Source organism: Fukomys damarensis, unplaced genomic scaffold (assembly GCF_012274545.1).
Source record: "Fukomys damarensis isolate Sample0158 unplaced genomic scaffold, DMR_v1.0_HiC HiC_scaffold_13, whole genome shotgun sequence".
NCBI lineage: Eukaryota > Metazoa > Chordata > Mammalia > Rodentia > Bathyergidae > Fukomys > Fukomys damarensis.
The window spans coordinates 35,443,376-35,469,620 of NW_022900925.1; the positions used below are offsets into that span (position 1 = coordinate 35,443,376).

At 42.2% G+C, this 26,245-nt stretch overlaps 1 protein-coding gene and 2 pseudogenes across 1 annotated transcript in view; 1 reads left to right on the forward strand and 2 right to left on the reverse strand.

Moving 5' to 3' along the window:
* The window catches only part of Npepps (aminopeptidase puromycin sensitive), a 78,187-nt gene that overhangs the window by 12,655 nt on the left and 39,287 nt on the right, over positions 1-26,245 (reverse strand). The window contains exons 5-15 of the mRNA XM_033763117.1: positions 26,033-26,140; positions 24,208-24,408; positions 23,596-23,692; positions 23,450-23,483; positions 22,527-22,641; positions 19,430-19,594; positions 18,393-18,497; positions 17,889-17,949; positions 15,188-15,297; positions 11,443-11,506; positions 1,367-1,506 (exon numbers count right to left, since the gene is read on the reverse strand). Of these exons, the coding sequence (XP_033619008.1) occupies positions 1,367-1,506; positions 11,443-11,506; positions 15,188-15,297; positions 17,889-17,949; positions 18,393-18,497; positions 19,430-19,594; positions 22,527-22,641; positions 23,450-23,483; positions 23,596-23,692; positions 24,208-24,408; positions 26,033-26,140 (1,200 nt within the window). The remainder of the gene's footprint in view (positions 1-1,366; positions 1,507-11,442; positions 11,507-15,187; positions 15,298-17,888; positions 17,950-18,392; positions 18,498-19,429; positions 19,595-22,526; positions 22,642-23,449; positions 23,484-23,595; positions 23,693-24,207; positions 24,409-26,032; positions 26,141-26,245) is intronic.
* On the reverse strand, positions 9,157-11,315 carry LOC104859583 (annotated as a pseudogene).
* Positions 15,925-16,029, forward strand: LOC117285920 (annotated as a pseudogene).

Consider the following 26,245-nt stretch of genomic DNA (forward strand, 5'->3'; position numbering starts at 1 on the left):
ATCCTACTGAGTATATTTTAAACATCAAAACAGAAGAAATGGCTTGTTTTTAAGCTCAGCCGAGCATGGTGGAGCATACGTGTAATCCCAGCATCCAGGAGGCTGTAGGACGAGGATCACGAGTTTGAGGCTAGCCTGGGCTACACACTGAGTTCAAGGACAGCCTAAATTACAGAGTAAGACTGTCTCAAAAAAACCAAAACACCGAACCAAATCAACCCAACCAACAAACAAAAAGGCTGGGGTGGTGGCACACACCAGTATGCTTAGCACTCAGGCTGAGACATGAGGATTGCCATGAGTTCAAGGCCAGCCTGAGCTACATAGTGAGTTCAAGGACAGCCTAAACCTATACAGTGAGACTCTGGCTCAAAAAACAAAAACAAAAGGAAAGCATGAAAATCTGAGACAACATATAGCTCCCATTAGGAATCTACAATTGTGAAAAGAGATTACACTAAATATTTTTACTAAGACAGTACAGAAGCTGCACAGTTGCATACGTTTGTCATCCCAACACTCAGGAAGCTGAGGCAGGAGGATCACTGTAAGTTCCAGGCCGGCCTGAGCTACCTAGCAAGACCCTATCTCAGAAAAGACTGAAAAAGAGGCAGACCCTCTGGTACTTTTGGGAAATGGTTTTGCTCTGTAGTTTTTTTTTGGTACCAGGGTTCAAACTCAGGACTTAACACTTGCGAGGTGGATGCAGTGCCACCGAGCTAAATCCCCGGCCCTGGGAAATGGTTTTTAAACACTAGCTAGAGGGATTCCACATTTCACTGACACAAAGTGATGATTACACATTCTGGTCTTTCTTGATTACAGCTGTTCACATGTGATGACCGCATCTCTGAGGCTAATGTGTTGTTATAATGGGAAGGCAGTTGGAAGTTGCAAGACTACAAATGTCTTGGTTAATGTGACTCTATTTTCTATTTTCCCCTTCAGTCGTACCCCTTTTTCTGTGCTTAGCTATCACTGAAAATCACTGGACTCCACTATCTGAAAACTGGCTTGAGATTTCACAAAGGGTTAGAAACGTCTTTTCTTTTCTTTTTTTTTTGTACCAGGGATGGAACTGGGGACCTTGCACTTGTGAGGCAGGAGACAGCACCACTGAGCTAAATCCCGGCCCTGTTTTCTTTTCTTTTTCAGACAGGATCTTGCTATAATCATCCATGCTGGCCTTAAACTTGTGGTGATCATCCTGCCTTTGCCTCCCGAGTGCCAGAATGAGAGAAATATTTTCTTTCAAAATCCTCATCTAAACCAAAGCAGTAAACACAGAGACAGTCATTAAATCCAGGAGTGAGAGAAAGAAACCAAGACAGGAAAGATGAAATAGCTGTGGCATTTCTGGACTCACCTTCACCCACTGGTCTGGTTTGATGTTTTTCAATACCACACTCATCTCTGGTTTATCCATCAGGATTTTTAGTTTGGCCTGGTGGGGATCTTCGCTAGTAGAGATTGTGATGGGAACCATCCACTGAGGACAGTCTTCTCCTAAACAAGAGAAGAACAAATGGAAAACTTGGAAAATAATTTTACACTAGCAGAAACTGATGGTCAAATGGGGAGAAGGGACTGATGGGCAGGGGCCTGAGAGCAAGCATGAAGCCAAAAGCTCCTTCTTTCAGCTATAGCAACTCTACAGGGAACCTGAATATTAGCGCAGAGGAATGAACAATGTACTAACAAAATCAGAGTCTAAAATAAAAGAACAGTTAAAAAGTCACTTATGGAATCAATACCAAATGCAATGACTTAAACTTAAAGATCCAATTCTAGGCAGGTATACACACTACCAAAGCACTCAAGGGATGACTTTTGAGTGTTATGTGGAATGTACTGGAGCGTGAACCCAGCGCCTTTGCATTTAGCTACATCCCCAGCCCTTTTAAAAAATCTTTTATTTTGAGCCAGGGTGTTTGGCTAAGTTGCCTGGTTTGGACTCAAACTTGCAATCAATCCTGCCTCAGCCTCTCAAAGCACTGGGTATAGAAGCGCACCACTGCACCAGGCCACCAAAGGCTGACGTTAATGGCTGTGAGGGCAGGGCCCACCCATCTTTGAGGAATCACATGTTGTGGCAGAAATGCACTTGAGAGCTCAGACAGCAAAACAGACATTGCATTAAGATGCCAAACAAAAGGGAGCCCTTGCCCAGTATATCAATATAAGCACATAGCTAGTATACAGCAAGTTTACAGCTAACGTACTTAATGTTATATAGCCTGGTTATGAAACTGAACCACAGATTAAATCCCTCTCCCCTCACTAAACCATTCCAGATTTGTTTTTTGAGACGGGGTCTTGCTATGTAGTCCACACTGGCCTGGAACTCACTATGTAGCCCAGGCTGGCCTCAAATTCACAGCAATCCTCTTGCCTCAGCCTCCCAAGGGCTGGGATTACAGGTGTGCGCCACCATGCCTTGCTTCTATAAGAGGTTTTAATGTTGCCTGTATTGGTCACAGAGCATTAGAAAAACCTGCGAAACCTCTCAGTACTACAATGCAGGTTACAGACAGGAGGCAGAAAACAGCAAGTGTGACAGGCAAGGCTCCACTTGGGCAATAAACCCATCATCTGACTGTCAGGCCTATGTATTACAGTTAATGATCCCTAAAGTTAAGGAGGGTCAAGGGTCCAAGATCACACTTCTTAGCCATAAGTGGGATGTATCAAATCTTTGTGGGTGGAACATGACAAGCCATTGGTGACTGGGACATACATGAGGTGTGATTTAAAAATACAGTGAATGAGCCAGGTGTTGTGGTGCATGCCTGTAATCCCAGCATTTGGGAGGCTGATCATTGCCATGAGTTTGAGACCAACCTGGGCTATATAGTGAGTTCAGGGCCAACCTGAAATATATAGTGAGACCCTGTCTCAAAATAAAACAAAAACTGAATGGTTAACCTCCCCCCCAGACAGGGTCTCACTATGTAGTTGAGACTGATTTGGAACTCAACTTTGTAGCCCAGGCTGGTCTCGAACTCGCAGCAATCCTCCTGCCTCAGCCTCCTGAGTGCTGGGATTACAGGCGTGAGCCACCACGCCCGGCTAAATTTTTTTTTTTTTAATTATTACAGTAAAAGACCTATTGCTGGGCCAGGGGTTTAGCTCAGTGGTTCCACAGCCTGCCTTGCAAGCACAAGGTCCCACGTTTTATCCCTGGTACCAAAAAAAAAAAAAAAGACATTTATTAATCTTCCTCAAAACACTCCCCTCGCAATGAACACACATATCATTCTTGCCATTTCTTTTTTCAAGGCAAGGTCTCTTTATACAGCTCAGTCTGACCTCAAACTCACTATGAACCTGAGGCTGTCCTGACACAGCAATCCTCCTGCCTCAGCCTCCCAAGTGCTGGGATTATACCTGTGCATCACCATGCCTGGCTCTTGCCACTTTCTGATGCAGGTCTGGAAGTCTTCTTTCAAGTCTTGAGTTGTTCTGTCATGGCTGTTTCAATGTCCTGAGCCAATTCACACCATTTACCTTTCTGGTCATTTAGACTTTGAGAAGAGGCCATGGTAATAGATCTGGTGAATAAGGTGGTTGAGGACACATCTAACATCTGATGATGGCAGTCAGCAGTCCATGACACTCAGCAGATCTCTTATATTTGCTCTTATTATGAGGCTTAAAGCCTAAGAAAAGAATGGCATATATCTGATATATCTGTACACGTCAATAACAACTGCAATCTCAGAGACTTTCGGAAAGATGGCAGAGTGGTGAACAGCAGAGAAACAGTTTGGCATCCAGATGCTACATATAGCACTGGGAGGAAGAGAAGTCAGGAAGTGGGTCCCTGGGAGCCAGCAAGGACCCGAAGGGACAATTGAAGCCCATGGGGAGAGCGAAGAGACTTCAATGAAGAAGGAGGTGGTAAGTACGTGCCACTTTCTGTGTGGGAAGGGCTGCTCAAACATGCAGGCACGTGGTGACTACCGGCAACCCCAGAGGCCTCCACAGAGAGATGCACCAGTGGAATAGCAGTGGACACAGTGGACTGCAGTGTCTGGTGAGTTATTTGGGTTCAGATGTCCCCCAGGCGAGGGCAATTGGCCAGGAGCCATCTTGGAGAGGCTGAGCTTGGAACTCAAAAGCAACTATGGGCTGGGTGCGTCCATCAGACTGAGGCAGAACCGAGTTCAAGTCAGCAGGAGGTAAAGGAGTCAAGTTTAAGCCAGCAATGAGACATGTGTTGGAGGCTGAACAAATTGGGTTCCAGCCTCAAAGCCAGAAGCCAGCCTGAGCTTCACAACTAAAGGTGTGGGCTTGCTGGGATTATCCACTACCCTGCCATAAATCTATGGCTGGCTTGTTGAGATCAATCAACACAGATCTGGGCTCTGTGTGCCATAGTTAGGGTAACAACGACAGCAGAGAGATGACTTGAAGTGGACAATTTATTTTATTTTATTTTCCTTTTTTGGTTTTGTTTTCATTTATTTTTCTTTCTTGATTGTTCCTGTCTTAATATAACGGTGAACAATGCTTCTAGTTTTTTGTTGTTTTGTTCCTATTTTTATTTCTTCCTTTTCTTTCCATCTTCAGCAGTTCTCCAAAGTTTGCACTTTCTTTGTCCTCCAACCTTGCTTCTAATCTCTTCCTTTTCTTCAATTCCTGTTTTTTTCCTCTAACTCCTGCCTCTTTCAAGACAGGATCTTAATATGTAGTTCAGGCTGACCTCAAACTCATGGTGATCCTTCTGCCTCAGCCTCCTGAGTACTGGGATTAGACATGTGCCACCCTGCTGGGTAGCCCCTTTTAAATTTTCTCCTGAGGGTAAAATCGCCATATTGAGGGCACATTTACTGCATACAATTTTCTGGTTTGGTTTACATTTATTGTTTAACTGGAAATCTAGGTCACACAGTTAAAGGTGGAAAATCAGTAGTTGTTATCACACTTTTGTCATTTTTAGGTTGCCTTTGATGCTATTGTTATTGTTGATTGTACTACTATAGGCAAGGTGGCATAATTGTTTTAATCAGTTGTTCTTTCTGGTTTGCCAAGACTAAGAGTGCATAAGGGTCATAAATAATACTACTGCCCAATGTTAAGGAATCAGAGGCTGGGCCAAATGGGCAGCACCTTATCATCACCATTAAGGTGCAACACATTCAAAACCCAAAAGCAAGCTACACCTGGAAAACATCACTGAGAAGTAGTCATTTCCTAAGGGTTCCAAATACTAGCAATAAAGCTACTGCCATAAGCAATTTACAAGCATCAAACCAGGAACAACAACAAAAAGAGGTAAGTAAGTGAGAAGACACATAAGCAAGATGCAGCCCTAAACTTCCATCTCACCAAAGGCAAGCCCAGGGAACAATGAAGTAGAACAATCAGAAACCCACCCACCTGGACTCTCTGAAGTGGGAACAGCAGAAGTAACAAAGCAGATGAATGAGACTCTAGAAAAAAATCAAATCAAAAAGTAGCTTCTCAGATAACCAGAGATGGTGACCATAATGAAAAACATGATTAGTGACTCTAGAGCAGATACAGATAAAAAAAAAATAAGGGGAACTTAGGAAAATGATGGAAACCATGACCATCCAACATAGGAAAGAAATGGAATCCATGAAACAGATTCAAACTGATATCCAAGAGATTAAAAATTCCATGGAAATAATATGCAGATAAGCCAATGTGAGGACAGAATATCAGACATAGAAGACAGGATTGCAGTTAGTGACTACGAAAAGAGACAAGAGAGATTTTTTTCTTTTTCTTTTTTTTCCTTTTTTTTTGTTTTTGCCTTTTTTGAGACAGGGTTTCACTATGTAGTTCAGACTGCTCTGGAACTCAACTCTGTAGCCCAGGCTGGTCTCGAACTCACAGCGATCCTCCTGCCTCAGCCTCCTGAGTGCTGGGATTACAGGAGTGCACCACCATGCCCAGCTCTGAAGAGAGAGATTTCTTAAAAATAGCAAAAGACCATGAAAGATCAATCCAATAGCTGCTAGATGATACAAAGATGAATAGCTGCTAGATGATACAAAGATGAATAACACGAGATTGATTGGAATTGACGAAAAAGCAGGAGACACTGCCAACAACATAAAAAACATGTTCATAGAAATAATGGCAGAAAACTTCCCAAGCAGGGAAAAACAATAATATACAGATAACAGACATTGAATTCCAATTAGCCATGATGGGGGGGGGACCTATACCAAGGAATATAATACACAAGATTCCAGAAATTCAACATAAGAATAGAATATTAAAAGGTGGGTGTCATGGCACACACCTGCAATCCCAGCACTCGGGAGGCTGAGGCAGGAGGATCACTGTAAGTTCGAGACCAGCCTGGGTTACATAGTGAGTTCCAGGTCAGTCTCAACCACATAGTGAGACCCTGTCTCAAAAAATAAACAAACAAACAAACAAAAAACAATATACTGCTAGAAACATTAGTCAGAGCAATAAGACAGGAGAAAGAAAAAGGAATAAGGACAGGAAAGAAAGAAGTTAAATTATCATTACTTCGGGATGACATGATACTCCACATAGAAGACCCCCAAAACTCCACCAAAAGACTTTTAGATATAATAAATTCAGTAGCATAGCTGGATATAAAGTCAAGACTCAAAAAAATCAATAGCCTTCCTGCATATAACCATGTAACCAGCCTGGGCTACATAGTGAGTTCCAGGGCAGCTTGAACTACATAGTGAGACCCTGTCTCAAAGCGCACAAAAAAGAACCAGTACCGTGAAAATGCCCACACTTCCCATACTTCCCAAACTTACACAGATTTACTGCAACCCCAGCCTAAATACCAATAGAATATTTCACAGAATTAGAGAAAACAATCCTAAAATTCATTTGGAACCAGAAGAATAGCAAAATCAGTTCTAGGCAACAAAGGCAAGGCAGGGGGAATCACAATTCCTGATGTGAAACTATACAAAACTACTGTGATAAAAAACAGCATGGTACTGGCAAAAATAAACAAATAAAAAAACCAGACCCAAGGAACAAAGGAACAAAGTAAAAGGTGCATAAACAATTCCAAACATATTCAGTCACTTTTTTTTTTTTTTTTTTTTTTTTTTTTTTGGTACCAGCAATTGAACTGGGGATCTTGCACTTGTGAGACAAGCAGTGGCACCACTGAGCTAAATAAATCCCCAGCCCTCAGTCCATTTTACCATTGACAAAGGAACCAAACAATTTCACTGGACGATAGACTCTTTAATAAATGGTGCTGGAAAAACTGGCTTTCCACATGCCACAGGTTAAAACTAGACCCATGTTTTTCACCATGCAATAATCTAAAATAAAAATGGAGCAAAAGGGCTGGGGATTTGGCTCAGTGGTTCCGCCACTGGCCTCACAAGCACAAGGACCCGAATTCAATCGTGGTACCAAAAAAAAAAGGATCAAAGATCTAAGTATTAAAACATGGAGGGAGAAAGGGACAAGAAAAAGTGAAAATAGAAGGGAAAAATGGAAACAAAGCTTTTGTACGTAGGGAGTGGAGGGGGCTTGAGGGGGAATGGAATAAAATAAAATTTAATAAAAACAAACAAAAACCATAAAATATAGCAAGATATGTTTTGTTTAAAAAATATTACAACAGAAACATTAAGGGCCGGTAATTTAGCTCAGTGGTTCTGCCACCTGCTTTGTAAGCACAACGTCCTGAGTTCGATTCTTAGTATCAAAAAACCCAAAAAACAAAACCCAGACTGCACAGGAAATACTGCAATGAATCAACAACTGGGACCTCATCTCATTAAAAAGCTTCTGCAGGGCTGGGGATTTAGCTCAGCGGTTTGGTGGCCTGCCTTGCAAGTGCAAGTACCGAGTTCAATACCCGGTACCAAAAAAAAAAAAAACCTTTTGCACAGATCTCACTCCTGAAAGAATAGACGCTCTCAAAAAAAAATCAATAACAAATGCTGGCGGGGCTGTGAGGAAAAGGAGCCCTCTCCACTGTTGTTGGGAGTGTAGACTGGTGCAACAACTGTGGAAATCAGTGTTGAGATTCCCCAAAAAACTACGATTAGAGGTTCCATCTGACCCAGCTATTCCCCTTCTTGGTCTCTTCCCAAAAGAATTAAAAGCATCAGACCACAGCGATATATGCACACCCATGTTTACAGAGGCACAGTTTGGAATAGCTAAACCTTGGAAATAGCCCAAATGCCCATCAACCAATGAATCGATAAAGATGTGGGGATTTTTTAATACAATGGAGTACTACTCATCAATAAAGAAGGGTGAGCTTCAGACACTTACCGCTAAATGGATGGAACTTGAGACCATATTCTTAAGTGAAATAAACTTGGACACACATATTTAAATATCACATTATTTCTCTGGTGTGAGAAACTGTAAGTGTAAATAAGGACCAAAATATATAACAGACATTGGGTGATGGGAGGAAAATGTTAAAAAGGGAAGGGGAACAAGGGAGGGAGGAAGGGGAAAAGAAAGAAGTGACAAGAAAAGAGGAAATAATGGAAACAAAGCTTGTGTAAGTAAAGAGGGGAAGAGGAATGGAAGAGGGCAATGGGAAAAAGAGGCAGAGATATTACACACAGGTACAAATTTCTGTGATGAATGTTATCACTACGTATATGTAAAATGTGACAATAAATGCTTTGCTAAAAAAACCAGGGGTCAAGAACTATGGGATGTGCTAAAGTGAAGGGAAGCATTTTGTGTGGGATTAATGATAATGTGCCTTTCACTGTAATATTTTTTTTCTTTCTAAAAAGAAAATTTTTAAACTTAGTATCAAGGAAGAGGAGACTTTGCTTAACGCTACCGAACATATCAAGGCTTGAGTTACAAAAGAATACTACATTATTTGCTTCCCTTTTTACACACTGGTGAGAGGAAAAAAAAAAACTAGCATAAGGCTGAAAGATAAAATAACTAAATTCTATGGAAACCTTTACAATGAAAGAGGCTTATGTTAAAAGAATGGGTTAATGTATTTAGTAAACCTATGTTTTTAACACTAGTTAATTAATCAAAGTTACTTTTTTCCTTTTGATGAACTATTTTTTCTTTCTTTTTTTTTTGGTACCGGGGATAAAACTCAGGTCCTTGCGCTTGTGAGGCAGGCGGCAGAACCACTGAGTTAAATCCCCAGCCCTGATGACCTATTTTTTCATATACAGACTGGAAATAACAAAATTTTACATGCATTTTTTTCCTGACCAGGTTGATGTTTCGAGAGTAAAGTTCCATCCATTCAGATGTTAAACATTTAAAAAGGGACTGTTCATAGAAAAAATTACTTTGAACAGGGTACAGGATGTGGAGATTGGCCGTCTCACAGCAGCAGACAGGACGATCAGTCTCTGCCCGATGGCTGGGCCCTGTAGACGCCCCTCGCTGTCCTCACTAAGGGACTTGCGTGCGGAGCTGGTCCAGTCCTTGCGTCCACAGGAATCGTGGGCTCCTCACTGAGCCGCTGCCCATTCGCAGTCCTTAGCGCCACTCTGGGCCGGCCTGCTGCAGCCGCGGTCACCGCAGCCACATCCTCCACAGGCCTCCTGTGCTGGGGGCGGGTGGGGTCCGTGCCCAGCAGGGCCTCTTCTTGCTCGGGTTTGAGAAGGCCTCTTCCCCGGCTCACTGGCCCTCGGGTAGAAAGGAGCCCCTGGTTGTCAGTGTCCCTCTGGAACCCCAACTCCACTGGCCGGGCTGTAACTGCTCCCCTTCCCCTGGTTATCACTGCTGGGCCTGGCACACCTCTGGACGCAGCTGGGTTTCCCTCGAACTACTGGAGCAACTGCATCTTCTGATCCACATTCAAATGTGTTGATTCCTGCAGCTGTGCCTGCCTGATCTCATCAAATATAGTCAGGGACGAGAAACTTCTTGATTTCGTCCAAAGCGTGTCCCATGCGGGCATCAGCTTCCTCTGCGGGTGGGGAGAGGACTTCAGAGAGGACGTGGGATCGTTGTCGAGGTGGAAGCGCTTAGCTGTCCACTTTTCCTCAACTCTTCTCCCTTAGCCTTGTCTCTCACGGAACCTTTTCCAAGGATGGACGTTTCTGTCGAGGTTTCCTCTTGGAAACGCTTCAGAGAATTGCCACGTGGACCCAAGTTTCCCCACAAAGTTGAACTTAGGAAACTGGTTTACAGGAATTAACACTTTCTGTCTCAGCTTCGAGTTCCTATTAACCACATCAATGTACTTTTCTCCATCCTTGCCTTCTCCTTTTTGAAACTTTTCTATTTCTTGGTTCACCAGGCGCAGGGCATGCGTGGAGGAGGGGTCCAGCGAGTCCTTCTCCATCACCAGCTCGGGCAAGTACTGCTCATCCCGAAGCCTGACCTGTCCAGCCCGGGAAGGTGCGGACCAGGCCAGAGGCCTTGGTGGCAATGGTGACCCCGAGAGCCTGCACCGCCAGCCACGCTCTGCTCTCTGAGCCGCCCGCAGACCCACCTGGCTGCGCCTATGCACAGCCACTGTAATGCATTTTTAAAAATTTAAATAACCACGTTTTTATCATTAACCATTACACTTCCTTCTGTTGAAAAATGCTGTTTTAAAGAAAAGGAGGGGAGCACAGAAACACTAATTGACTTTTTCAATTAAACTTTATTTTCCTGCATAAAATTTTAGGTAAAGGCGTCTAATGACATCCCCCACGACACCTTGCACTTGTGAGGCAGGCAGGATGCCCCTGAGCTACATCCCAGCAATGATATGTATCTGAAAAACTGGAAGCTAAGAGCACAATATAAACTCATGGAGTTCAGCTACATACTTTGAATTCCCACACTTCTAACTTACTAAATAGATGGCTGAGCAATGTAGTTAGCCTAGCTGTACCTCAGCTCTCATTTTCTTTTGAGGGGGAAAAGGATCTCGCTCTGTAATTCAGGCTGGCCTTGAACTCTCTATGGAGCCCAAAGCTGGCATCAAACTTGCAAGATTTTCCTGCCTCAGCCTCCAGAGTGCTAGACTTGACAGCGTGCATCACCATGCCTGGCTCAGCTCCCATTTTCTGTAAAATGGAAATAAAACTACATTACAAGCACCCTGAGAATATAAAGTTAGTGCTCAGCACACTGACGGGCACACACTGTAGTGAGTCCAAGTAACCACCGGGTTCCATTTATTTATTTGTTATGGCCAGGAATTTAAAAAGAATTTGCCACCACAAACACACATTAAGTCCCTTTTCAAGCACTGAGACATCATTTCTTGGCTGTTCCAACTCCTCACGCGTTAGTTTGCAATAACACAGAGACATGAAATTCTCAAAATCTAGAGCTACAAATATATTGTGCATCTCCTCTGATTTCTTAAATTCCATCTTTATTCTTTTACTGTCTCCTTTTTGTTTAAATTTATTAAAACTATAAAAAAGGCTAATAATTTCTGATCAATTGTATATTATCCCAATTCACCCCTCAGCTCCCACTCCCAAGTCATCCGCTTACCGACATACGGTCCACTGGCACAGAACTTCTTTTGGGAAAACCGCAGTAATCTGTCATCTTCTACCTAAAGAAGTAAAACATTTTCTAGGTGGGGGGCAACGTTTTTGTGACAAAGCAGGTGATGGGGCTAGGGCGACCAAATGTCTCCTGAGTCCCCCAAATGCAACAAAGACAGAGACGATGATGCTACAGAATGGGTGGTCAGCCACTATTTTTCACTCAGCCCTTGGAATAAAAATATTCTAAGTAAGAGCTTTAGTTCTATGAAATTATAATATGACCCTTCAAAAGGGTATGTATCCAGATGAGAATAAGTTTCTAAACGCAAAATATTAATTTTCAAAGATACGTACAACAAATAAAGCAAGTTATATTCAATTTTATAGAGAAAGGTTATGGCTTTAGCCTTCGCATTTCCAAGAAGCAGCAACTTTAGATGAGCAGGTGGATCTGAGATTCAGAATGCAAGTTTTGGAATGCTTTAGAAACACGAAGGAAGCACATATCTTGTTTCAAAGGGTAAGTTTTGCAATGAAACACAGGGTGTGCATGGGGGTGCTGCAAATAATAAAAAAAGCAAAAATGGCAAGTTCCTACATTTAAAAATATTTCAATATGCATCATTTGTTTACTTTATCATCAGTTACTACACTCTAGAAAATTTCCAATCACACAAGACAGAACAGCTTTAAGATCACCTAAATTAAATGTAAAATCGGGCCAATGACTTTCATGGATAACCTGCCTATAAGAAACAGGATTTAAAAACAAAATGTTTCAGAAAGCAAAGGTTACTTTTAATGCCATAGAGAAAAAAATCCGCTCCCCCTCCAGTACTGGGGATCGAACTCAGGGCCATGTGCTTGTGAGGCAGGTGTGCTGCTACTGAGCTAAATCCCCGGCCCAAGAAATTATTAATGTTGATTAGTTTTACACCATATAGGGTTCCTTTAATAAGTAGAAAGCTTGATTCAGAATTAAAGCAAAAATATTTAAAATTGGGAGTATAAACTGAGAAATAAATCATTGTCAAGACTGTATATACTGCAGAGCTCTATTCTTTGTTTGTTTTTGTACCGGGGATCAAACTCACACCCTTGCAAGGTAGGCGCAGTGCCACTGAGCTAAATCCCTGGTCTTCTTATTCTTAAAAGAATAAAGACTCACAGACAGCCTTTTCCCATATGTGTTGTACCTGAAATTGAACCCAGTCTCACGCATGCTACAAAAGCATTGTACCATTATCTGCCTTCCCACCTCCATTTTTATTTATTTTCTGAGACACAGTTGCAGTCTCCTTCTTGCCTAACCATCCAAGTAGCTGGACTGCAGGTGCTCTGCTGGCCTTTCTGCTGTAATGTAAAATGGAGGGGGAGGTGGCTGTGCACGCGGACATAATAAAACAAAGCAAAGAAAGCAAGGCCTTGAACATAGCTTGATGGGAAAGTTAACTGAGTTTCACTGATGCCGAGGTGCCGTGGGGCATCACTGTTTTGTTTTGGGGATTTTTGGTCGTACTGAAGACTGAACACAGAGCCTTCACACTGAGCTATATCCCCAAGCATTTTAAGTGTTTTTATTTTGAGACAAGGCCTTGCTAAGTTGTTAAACTGTCCAAGGCTAGGCATAAATTTTCAATCTTCCTGCCTCAGACACCCAGAGTTTTGGGATTACCGTGGAGAGCCACAATATCTAGCTTCTTCTGATCACCTAACTGGTGAACTATTATGCTCTTAAGTGTGCTCTGTTGAAAAAAGAAAAAAAATACCTATGACCAAACAGTCTTCCTTACATGTCATGATTAAATAGTAATACTTTCAGGGCTGGGGATTTAGCTCAGTGGTTCCACCATCTGCCTTGCAAGCGCAAGGATCCGAGTTCGATCCCAGTACCAAAAAAAAAAGTAATACTTTCTTTTCCCCCTTCTTGTGGCAGTGGGGATTGAACCCAGGGCCTCATGCTTGCGATGCATGGGCTGTAATTGAGCTACACGCCTAGCCTTTTTGAAAATTTTTGTTTTCAAATTAACCGGACTATCTTGAACTTAAAGTCCTGATGCAGCCTTCCAAGTAATATTAGCAGGGTTTTTTGTTTGTTTGTTTTTGACTTTTGGTATCGGGGATCAAACTTGGGACCTTGTGCGTGCAAGGCAGGCAGCGGCACCGCTGAGCTAAATCCCGGCCCATGGTTTGGTGTTTTTGACATAGAGTCTTGCTGTGTAGGCCAGGCTGCCTTCATGCTGATCCTCCTGTCTCAGCCCCCTGAGGGCTGTAATTACATGCCTGTGCCACCACGCCTGGCAAGATTAACAGCTTTTTTCTTGTTTCTGTGTGTGTGTGTGTGTGTGTGTGTGTGAGAGAGAGAGAGAGAGAGAGAGAGAGAGAGAGAGAGAGAGGGTCCCTCTATGTAGTTCAGCCTGGCCTTGAATTTACTATTCAGTTCATGGTAGCCTCGAACTCACAGCAATCCTCCTGCCTCAGCCTCCTGAGTGATGGGAGCACAGGCATTTGGTACCACACCCAGTGAGATTAATAGTTTTGAAGAATGACATCCCCAGAGATGAAAGGAACTATCTTCTTTGTTTCTCTAGTAATTTATTTTCCAGTTTTTTGAGATATGGCTCTCATTGTGTAGTTCAATCTGGCCTCTAACTCACAATCCTCCTACCTCAATCTCAAGAGTGCTAGGTGTACAGGTATGAGACACAATGACTAGATTATATGCTAATATTCATTATGGGTTTTTTGTTTTGTTTGAGACAGGGTCTCGCTAACTAGTTGAGGCTAGTCTTGAACTCACTATAGTCCAGACTGGCTTGGAACTTGTGGTGACCCTCCTCCCTCAGCCTCTTGCGTGCTGGGATTACAACGTGGGCCATCTTGCCCCAGCTTGTATGTTAATGCTCATAAACAGTCAAGTTTAAGAGAAAACTACTGAGTCTGTAAGGAGTGCCAGCGTGAATGAGACTCGTCATCCCTGGTAACACATTGGTGCACAGAGAAGAATGGGCCAGGCAGTTAGCTCAGTGGTGCCACCGCCTGCCTCACAAGCGCAACATTCTGAGTTCAATTCCCCAGTGCCAAAAAAAAAAGTACGAGAGAAGACTAAAACAGAAGGGTCACAATGGTAGGCCACTCAACTCAAAGGTATTCTTTTCTACCAAACATGATCAACTGTATTTCTTTCTTTTTTCTTTTTTCTTTTTGGTACCGGGGATCAAACTCGGGTCCTTGCACTTGCGCTGCAGGCGCTGGATCAACTGTATTTCTAACAGCCAGAAAAAACTTCCAGGATGCATGCTTAGATAAAACCCATTCATGTTTAAAGTTAAGATACAGCTCTGCAAGAGTAACTTGCAAGCTTCCACATTAAAATGCTCCATGTAAATTTAAGTACGTTATGAGAATACAGGGGCTGGCTTAAAAGTCACCCAGAATATTTCCAATACCAAAAAGCAAATCTGCCAACTTATACTGCCACACTGAGAAGTCTTCTAAAACAACCATAGTTTTACAGACAACACAGGATCGCTGGGGGGGAGGGTGTCCTCCTATACATGAAAAGCAATTGGCCAGGGATTTAGGTCAGTGTTGCCGCCGCCTGCCTCGAAAGCGCAAGGACCAGAGTTCCATCCCCAGTACCAGAAACATAAGTGAAAACCAATTAATTCTCTGCACAGCTCACAAAACCTCAGTGAAGATGTTTAAGAGAGCAATTCTGCAATGACAGAAATGTGTACACTTACCTGTTCGGCCTCCACGTAAATGAGAGGGAATCCCATCTGCCTGGTCCAGGTGCTCATCACAGCTGCTATAGGTTTACCACTAGCGTTCTCTAAACTTTCCCAAAGATCCTCTAGAAGGTAAACAAACAATGATAATCTAAAATGGTTCTATGTTTACTTTCCTGTAACAAATCAAATATTTAACCTTTAATGCAGTGTTGTGGGCCAATTCTTTGGTACTTTCAGGCTCAGGAAATGGTGGGCCAAATTAATGTGCCTCTCTCCTCTACCTCCAACTAAGTTAATTCTATTATAAAAACTGGTCTTTAAGATGTACTTATTGTAAGCCGAGCACGGTGGCGCAGGCCTGTAATCCCAGCACTCGGGCGGCTGAGGCAGGAGAATCGCTGTGAGTTCGAGGCTACCATGAACTGCATAGTAAATTCAAGGCCAGGCTAAACTACATAGTGAGAAAAACCAACAACAAAAAAAGATGTGCTCATTGTAGTGAAATAGACAACATCTTAAAAAGTATTATAAACAAAGCACAAACAGATGAGGCTAACCAAGTGAAACAGGAACAAAGAGAAACATGTCAAACTTACACCTTAATCATTCACCAACTTTAAGCTGTTACACATGTTCAGTTAACCAAAGTTAGTACTGTGTGAAAAGTAGGATTTAGCTCAGTGGTGCTGCGCCTGCCTCAGAAGCACAATGTCCTGAGTTAGATCCCCAGTACCACAAAAAGAGAAAAAGAAAAAGATGAAAAGAGGCATTAGTACTCCCCTTGACACGGATGGAGGAGGCCCTCGAGCCTGACAGATGCATATGGTTAAGACATCAATTAACCAAAATTAAAAACACTATGCAGGGGATTTAGCCCAGTGGTTCCACTGGCTGCCTCACAAGTGCAAGGCCCCAAGTTTGATCCCAAGTACCCCCAACCCCAAATCAAGTGTTGGGCCAGGGATTTAGCCCAGTGGTTCTGCCACTTGCCTGGCAAACACAAGGTCCTGAGTTCGATTTCTGATAACAACAACAAAAACAACTCAAATTTGATGAAACTGAAGTAAAACTCCCAGGGTCAAATATCACTTGTGGTAGAGAAAGAAAAGCAGCAATATAATGTGCATGTTCTACAATGGTGGCATGCACAGAGAAGAGCCATATAAAGAAAAACCCAAAGAAAGGTGTCATAAGAGATGATTCTTTAGTTTTTGCCATAGTAGGGCTTGATCCTAAGTCCCCTCACTTGCTAGGCAAGAGCTCTATCACTGAGCTACACCCTCACAGCTGTATTTTTATTTTATCTGGGACAAGAGTCTCATGAGGTTATCCAGACTGGCTCCTAACTCAATCTGCCTGCCTCAGTCTCCTAGGTAGCTGGGATTACAGGCACCACCTCACGCATTGACAAAAGAGGCAATTTTTGGTCTGCATTTTGACAATGAGCTGTTTATCAGACAGACAAGAAAAAAAAAAAGGAATTCAGGAAGGCAGAATAAATGTTATGTACAAACAGGAAAGCATAAAAGAGAAAGTATCAACATCAGCAATACATTCCATGAGCTCGTGAGTAGAAATAGTAATGAAAGATGAGACCAACACATTAGGCAGGGGCTAACTGTTCAAGACTGAAAAGTTTCCATAGAGTCGTAATTTTTTTTTTCTTTTTGTAGACCTGCGGATTAAAACCCGGACCTTCATGCTGAGCTATATCCCAGGTCATTTTTTATTTTTATTTTATTGGTTTTTTGAGACAAGGTCTCACTGTGTAGTTTAGGCTGGCCTCAAACTTGTGGTGATCCTCCTACCTCAGCCTCCCAAGCGCTAGGATTACAAGCATGTGCCACTACACCAGGCTCATTTTTTATTAATTTTTTCTTGGGGGGGACCGGGGATGGAATTCAGGACTTTGTGGTCTTTTTTTTTTTGGTACCGGGGATTGAACTTGGGTGGTCTTTTGTTTTTGTTTTTTGGTACTGGGGATCAAACTCGGGACCTTGTGCTTGCGAGGCAGGAGGCAGAACCACTGAGCTAAATCGCCAGCCCCTCTTGTATTTTATTTTTGAGAAAGGGTCTCACTAAGTTGCCCAGACTAGGCTCAAACTTGCAATCTTCCTGTCTCATCCTCCCAGCATGCTATGACTATAAGTATGTGACACCATGCCTGGTTAGAGTTTTGGATTTCTGAATGAAGGGAGTGTATTAATAAGTAAAGTGATTAACAATTAGATTCACTCTAGAAAGATCACTCTAGCTGCAAGGAGGGGTGCAGAGGGAGCAGCAGCAAGTTCACAGACAACAGCAGAATTCCAGTGGCGAAAGCACCATGGCATGGGTCGGGGGAAAACAGTGATTAGGACAGGGGCACTGCACTTCTCTGAAAGGAGGAAGACTGGCCGATAACAAGTAATTTCCAGGGGCTGGGGATTTAGCTCAGTGGTTCCGCCATCTGCCTCACAAGCACAAGGACCCGAGTTCAATCCCCAGTACCAAAAAAAAAAAAAAAAAAAAAAAAACCAAGTAATTTCCAAGTGCCAAATGCCTTTCACAAAGAACAGGAACAAATGAAAGCATGAAGCACTAGGCTCTGTTTTACAAAATGAGGCCCAACTCTTAGAAGGACCACACTGAGTCAGGAGCTCCTGAGCAGTGTCCCACTCTGGAGAGAGCCGCACACTTACTCTGCATTTCTGCCTCAAAGTACGAAGATTACCTGTGGCAGCATTCTTCTGCTGGAACTTGGTTAGATACATGTTCATTCCTTTCTTAAAGTCCTGAGAAAACACAATTGTTACATTTAGAGAGACCTCGGAATTTATACAGTATATGTGCCTATTAGCAATCAAAAGCAAATGTACTCAAATACTCAAGAGTCAGATATCCTGCAAAAGATACTGCTCTGATGTTCACTGCCTTTTGCTTAAGAATTAATATTCTTTGCCTTCTACTTTTTTTTTTTTTTTTTTTTTTTTTTTTTTTTTTTTTTTCAGTTCCAGGGATGGAACTCACGACCTTACGCTTGCAAGGCAGGCGGTGTGGCACCACTGAGCTAAATCCCCGGCTCCATACATCTTTATTCTAAGATGGCAAAATACTCAATATTAAAAGAAATGGAGATAAAACATTATCTAGGAACGTAATTTTTAGAACATTTTATTCATGGAAAAGTCTAAGATTTCATTACAAAAGAATGAAAGATTTAAAAAACTGCTTTTACCTTATCCCCAATGTAGTCATGTAGCATTCGGATGACAGATGCTCCTTTGCTATACGATATCGCATCAAAGATCTCATCAACCTCAGACGGGTGGCCCACACTGACCTGGCAGACAGTGTGACTCAGGGTTAGGACAGGAAAGCAGACAGCCTGCAGTGCTGAGTTACATAAAACGCTTTCTAGCGAGACCCTTCTAACTCAAGAGATGATTTTCTGCCTTTAACTCAATGCGCACAATAACCCTCAAAAGGGTGCAGAAACTCATCTTAACCACATGGGACAACACAGGGCCCTGGTCCCTTCTCAGAGCCTTGGTTCTTGCTCCTCATTGCTCTGCCTGCCAGGAGCAGCCCATTCACTGCTGGGGGGTGTGGGGTGGGGGCGGAGCAGGGATGCAGAGGAGAAGAATACTGACTGCCCACTCTAATTAAAAGTTTAAAATTATACAGGCCCCTGGTTAAATGTGTCAAGGCAGGATTATAACTCTATTTCTCTGAATGTAACATTTATACATATAAACTAACAGAAGCAAGGAGAAGCTAAGCCAAGAGGGTTAAAATATATACAAACAGGCGATGAAAATAATAAAATGTGTAGAATTTTCCTTCAAACAATGGAATCAATGTCACTCAACCTATATGGTTTCCTCCTGTACTCTTCAGTGAAAAAATATATACAGCACTTGCATCCACAAAGGCTAAATTTTTATATTGCCTACCCAAAAAACAAACGTTAATTAGAACTTAATCTTCTTAGGTTTCTAACTATAAGTAACCACTGTTTTGCCCCCGGGAGAAGGGAAACAGGACCGGGGATCAAACTCTGGTCCTTCCATCTGCAAGGCAGACAGTGGAACGACTGAGCTAAATCCCCGGTCCTGTTCTTGTTAGGTTTTTAAAATTGGAACAATAAACTATAGAAACAAGAGAAGCCATTCCCGCATTTTCTCTTTATCCCAGAACCCTAAACACCTCTGTAACAGTTGTTTCCCTGAGGAGAGCAGTCAAGCCAGAGACTGGGTGGAAAGCACAGCTCACTTCAATAGGATGGCTGTTATCTAGGGCGTCCAGCTCCTGGGCCCGGGTGTAATCAGCAGAAACGAACTGAGTCCAGATGTCATACTCTGGAAAGCAGTGGTCTACACACAGGTACTCAATCCAGGAGGCGAAGCCTTCATTTAACCAAAGATGAGTCCACCATTCCTAAAAACAAAAGGGGCAAATAGGTGCAAAACCAAACTGATTGTTATTCCACTAATTTCAAAACACATTACTTTTTTTTTTTTTTTTTTTTGTACCGGGGATTGAACTCAGGTCCTTGGCGCTTGCAAGGCAGGCAGCAGAACCACTGAGCTAAATCCCCGGCCCGCACATTACCTTCTAATATACCCCAAAACTTATGATTTAATGAACTAAAATTCAGTTGAAAGCATTTAAGTAAAGAACTTGTATTTGTGGGAGCAGGAAAGGGAGAGGGAAGCATACGAGAGATGTTGAAAAAGGTTAGTTAGCGATATCAAATCACTTTTCAAAATCACATTTTCAAAATACTGCTAAGTAACTTTTTACTACCAAAGGTAGAAGGAGGAAGGGGCATATACGGAAAAGAAAACATCATTATATATTTTTTCATATAAAATTTATTTTCTCAGCTGGGCATGGTGGCACACGCTGGTGATCCCAGCACTCAGGAGGCTGAGGCAGAAAAATTGCTGCAAAGTGTGAAGCCAGCCTGAACTGCCGATCAAGACTCTGTATCAAAATACAACAAACAAACAAACAAAAACCCATAAAACTTAGTTTGGTAAGGGATTTATCTTAATAAAAATACACCAGAAAACTATTCAAGCCAAAGAAGCAAAACCAGAAACTATCTCGACAATGACTAGGAAAAAAAGCAATGATTTATGAGTTTAACTTTCTAGAGATACAGAAAAATAATGTACTGCTGTAATAGGATGATATGGAATTAACAGAGATGTTCTGGAAGGAAGCAGTTCAATAATCAATAGTGTTTCACCAATATAAAGTGTTCACCTGTTAGTAAGGCTGTGCAGTCAGTGTAACGGACAAAGAACTGAATGGGTGACATGAAAAATATGTAAACGATCAACCTTTCAGAAAGACATCTTAATCTAATTCCCATTAAAGTTGATTAAGTCTCTTAATAAAGGAAAGCAATGTAGGAACCCAAGACAGAGGCCACAAGACTAATGTAAACAGTGAGAAGCTGGTGGTCTGAAACTCTCAAATCAAATAAATACTTCAGGCATTGCGCGCTGAGTGCCTACTGGTCTGAGCCTCCGGCTGTTTACTGGCACCTCTACTAGAACAAGCTGGGCAAAGCTATTCTTCAACCCATCTCTTGGCCCTAGGAATTTCAATTTATGAAACAACTAGATCAGATAATAACATGTATTTACTCTACTAAAATTTATTGTTCTTAGTTTCAAAATAAAATCATAAGGTCTTCTTGAAGCTGAGCAACAAAATTTTGTAGGAAGTAGGAAACTTGCTGCATTAGCAGAAAAGACCATTTTCCTGCATATTTAAACACGGGCACCAACAAATGTAACTTCATGTGAAACTATAGTAAAACAATTATTATTACTGTACTGGAGATCGAACTCAGGACTTTGCACTTGTGAGGCAGGCACGGTGCCACTGAGCTAAATCCCAGGCCCAATTATTATTATTATTATTATTATTATTATTATTATTATTATTATTATTATTATTTACCTATAAGTAAAGTTTTAAACATAGAAAGCAAAAAGGAATGATTTTTCAAGGACTGACTTTCTTTGTTTGTTTTTTTTTGGTACTACGGATCAAACTCAGGTCCCTGTGTTCGCAAAGCAGGTGCCGGAACCACTGAGCTAAATCCCAGGCCCAGGACTGGCTTTCTTTACTACTCTCCTCAGACAGGGCAGTTACTAAAGGTCTCACTTTCTTGCTTATTTGCAAGAGGTAAGTACGATTAACCAGCCTGTATGGCAGCTGGCAGGCAGTCCGTCAGGGGATCTGGCAGCGCCATCTGCTCCTGCACAGCTGAGGTACCTCTAGCTCACTGAGGAAGCCCTGCGCACCTACGTGGGGATAACAGCTTCCACAGAGAGGGTTTATTCTGAGCAAGAGTGAAAGGTAAGGACTAGCAGACAGACCCTTCACTGCAAATACTACAATAAATGGGGACTTCAACCAAACAGTTGGAATTGTAATATACTTTAATCAAATTTCTACTTAACATTTGTAGGCAATAACAAAATGACCCTCAAAACATTAAAGACAAATTTATTGCTTATCAGGTCACTTTTCAGTTAGTGAACTATGTTTGTTTTTTGTGGGTTTTTTTGGTATTGGGTATCAAACTTGGGACCTTGCACTTGGCAAGGCAGGCGGTGGAACCACTGAGCTAAATCTCTGGCCCTACAGCTAGTGAACTATGAAACAAACAGGACTCAAATAACTGCTAGCCTTGAACATCACTGTGACTCATTCATCCTTTTTTAAAATTTATTTTTAGTGTTAATGGGCACTGAGCTACACCCCTAACCCTTTCTTGTTACTGCAGTACTGTGGACTGAACCCAGGGCCTTCCCACTGAGCTACATTCCCAGCCCTGTTTTTGGAGATCAGGGCTTCCCAAATTGCCCAGACTCTCATGCACCTGGGATTACAGATGCGTGCCACACACCCAACTGATTCATTCATGTTTACCTAAGATCTCTCTCTCTCTCTCTCTCTCACCCAATTATTATTAACTTCCCTTCAATGGCAGATGTGCTTTGCATAAATAAAGATTGTCCATAAGTTCTCAATCAACACAGATATTCTGATAAATCCTTTCCCATAAAGCGGAATTTTTTATTAGTTATCTATCTAGCTATCTATCTAAATATCAAGACGAGGTCTCGCTATGTAGCCCAGGATGGCCTCCTAACTCTGCTTCAGCCTCCTGAGTACAGGGATCACAGGCATGCGCCACCACGCCTAACTAAAGTGGATCTTTCAAAACATGATATTTTACCAATTATTTTTTGCCATAATGTTACAGCCAAACCTGAAAGTGGCCAAAATAATGTGCAGCAGGATAAAGATAAATATATTTGAGCACTAAAAAAATATTAAATACCATAGTAACAAGATTTCCAAACCATTGATGGGCGAGTTCATGTCCCACAACCAGAGCAACCCACTGGCGTGATGAAGAACAGGAATTTTTTGGATCAATAAGCAATGCAGTCTCCCTGTTAAAAAAAAAAAAAAATCGCAAAAACAGTATTGCTTAAGTCAAGGTGGTTCAGACAGTAAACAAGATCCTTAGGTTCAGCTTTCCAGATAACAAAACACATTTTTTTAGCCTATAGAGGATAGAAAAAATTCTAAGATAGAACACCTACCCAGACAGAATTCATACAGCAGAAGATGAGACATCTGACATGCCCCGAGTTTAATTACCACTTTGTCATCTAAAATGTTGGAAAGACTTTGTCTAAGGGATTGGGGACGATTCTGTTAAAGACGACACCTCTTTCACTAAATGAGAGGAGCAGCACGGAAAGATGCAGGCCACAGCCCCTCAAAGAACACTGAGCAGGCTGTCCAGATTCATCTCATCTAAAAGGCAACTGAAAGTAGAAGGCAAAAAACTGTTTACAGACTCTGCTTTAAAAATGATACAACCCACATGTTTTCGTTGCGGTGACAGAAATAAAAACTTGGCCAGAGGATACGAAATCAGGGGAGGTTCTTCAAGCTGGATAAATAACTATGAAACTACTGAGAGGAAGGAAAGGCACAAAAATGAGAAACTCAGCCAAGAATGTAGCTAAAAATGCTACTAATGCCAGATGCTCGCTTTTAAAGTCTTACACCCTCAGATAGTAGCACCAGAGGGGGAAGTCCATCTGCATTCTGGAAATGTGCACCAAAATGGGAGGAGGCAGAAAAATGTACACCAAATCACAAAGCCACACTATTCAACCCGTGATTAGGTGTGAAGTACTGCTGAAGTCATGACCAGAAGACAAGGCAGGAAGCGCATGGCCAACCTACCTGTATGTAACAAGGCCCCAGTTCTCCATGGCACCTTCACAAAACAAACACAAACACTTATGATGTGTACAGCAAGACTTCTTCCTCAAAATCACAAATTCAAATAAAATTATTACAATTCAGCAACAAAATGAAATTTACTTTACCAGCTGCAAAGTCCGCAATGGCAATGAGATCGATTTTAGGTAGAGGATAAGGAACATTGAAGTAATCCTTATAAAAAGGCAAGGTTTTAGCAGCAACCTATAAAATGATATACAAATGAACCATTCGATCAATATTTTATTAAATTCATACAGAAATACACAAAGGAAACCTGTCGCAAGCCAAAATTACTACAAACCAATCCCAGGGACCCCTGCCTCCTCAGCCTCAAGCTTCGTATAACTGGCCCAACTCTGACCAATTCATAACCTAAAATAGAAGCACATATTTCCCACCCATTCCCTAAACAAATGAATTCCACTTTTATATTCTCTTTTTCCCCAGCGCTGAGATCTAAACCCACACACAGCCTTGTCCATGCTGAGCATGCCTGCTACCACTGAGCTGTATACCCCAGAATCGCATTCTGTGATTCTCTTGTAGTAATGCAACATCAAAGTTGGTACTTTCAAAACACTATTAAAAATAAAAGCAGAGTAGCACAATAATTTTCAGATTAAATTATAAATAATGAACTAATAATTGATCAGAAATGTAAATTCCCCAACCTGGAGTTATGGACTGTTGGAACAATCCTCTTCAAGTACATTTACCTCTAACGCAAACTTTCCTTGCTCTGCTTTGCCAACAGGGGTGTAAACACGGACACACACACCATCTTTTGACCTTGTTTCTACAAAGTCATATTCACCCACAACAAATGCCACCAAATATGTAGACATAACAGGGGTGCGGGCGAACTTCACTTCCACTAAATTTTCATCATCTGGGTATGGTTTCCGGTCAATTACATTCTTTAATAAAAAAAAAAAAAAAGGAAAAATGTAACAGATTTACATCAATATCTTAGAGCAAACACTAGTCAAAAACCATAGATGTGAATACTTTTCCTTCCCCCGTGCCAAAATGGCTTCCTTCCCTCTCCCAGCTCATCCAGTGCTTTTATTCTGTCAAGAACCTTCCTCTTGAGGGAAGTGACTTGATAAAATACTCATATGAAGCTGGGAGCAAAAGTATTACAACTACCAAGGACCTGTGAAAGAAATGAGGAATCAACTTGTCTGGAATACTCATAGGCCACAGACCGGGATGTTTGCCGACCTCAATACTTTTCAAATGAAACAATGATAGAGAAAATATTTATTTGCTGGGGATGTAGCTCAGTGGTGCCACCGCCTGCCTTACAAGCACAAGGTCCTGAGTCTGATCCCTGGTACCCCCCCCAAAATTTTTTAATTAATAAAAATAAATGGAATTATGGAATTTCTAATTTTAAAGGGTACGGTTTTTCCACACCTCAAGGATTCTCTGTACTATGACTGCCTCTAAGGAAATGTGTGACAAAATTTCCATTTTATCTCTAGGAATCCCAACTCCCCTCTGGCGCTCTCCCGTTTTCCCATTCAGGCTGTTTCCCCAAACTCTCTTCCAAGGAAGACTTACTCAAGAACAGACCTGATATATTCATTCATAGTAAGATGTAAATGAGCACTTCAGATTAGTGTATTAGCCTCCTCTCAAGGGTTACTTGAGAGAAGAATGCATGCAGATGGAATCCTCCCACCAGCAAGCAGGCGACAGCCAGTTATGTTAAGGCACAGTGGGCTCTTCCAAGTTCCCCAGAGTCCAAGCTTGAGGGAGCCCCTGGTCTTAACCAAGCGGCCCCACACAGCGCTGTGGGTGGTGAACGCTCTCCTGTGGTTGAGATCGAGCGTGTCAGGAAAGGGGCACAATGAAAGAACACGGTCAGCCAAAGCCTACGTACACTTCATACAGCGCTGGCTTCTGTGCACCCCCTTCTCGGAATCACGCCCAGGGCCTTCACACTGAGATACATCCCTAACCTTCTTTTATTTTGAGAGAGTCTCACTAAGGGTGGACGAACTAGTGACTCCTGCCTCAGTCTCTCAGAATGCTGAGATTGAAGGCATGCACCACCAGGCCTGGCTTACCTATTTGACAAGGAATTTCTTTCACGACAGGGGAAACAGTATAAAAACAGGCTATTGAGAGATAAAGGAGCTCACCAGAAATGAAGACAACTAACACTGGCATTTTTACTATGTACTAAGCACTGTGCAAGGTGCTTTCATGTTAGTGTTAAACCATACCTAGGGCCAGGGATTTAGCTCAGTGGTGCCGCCGCTTGCCTTGCAAAAGCAATGGACCCGAGTTCGATTCCCAGTACAAAAAAACAAAACCACACCAAGGCCCCCTCTCCTTTTTTTTTTGGTTTTTTGAGACAGGGTCTCACTATGTAGTTGAGACTGACCTGAAACTCACTATGTGGCCCAGGCTGATCTCGAACTTGCAGCGATCCTCCTGCCTCAGCCACCCGAGTGCTGGGATTACAGGCGTGTACCACCACCAAGCCCCACTACCAAGGCCTATTAAAGCTAACTATAAACACATACATACCATGTTCGATAAAGCTACTCTGTCTTTAGGAACAACCAATGAGATATCAAATGTTGCTTTGATGGCCGGTTCATCCCAGCAAGGAAAAGCCCTCCGGGCATCAGTAGCCTTAAGAGAAGAATATGAAATATAAATATCACTAAGTTAACCTAAGAAGCTACTTCCTAAAGCAACCTCCATTTCTCTATCATCCACCCATCCACCCCCCCCACC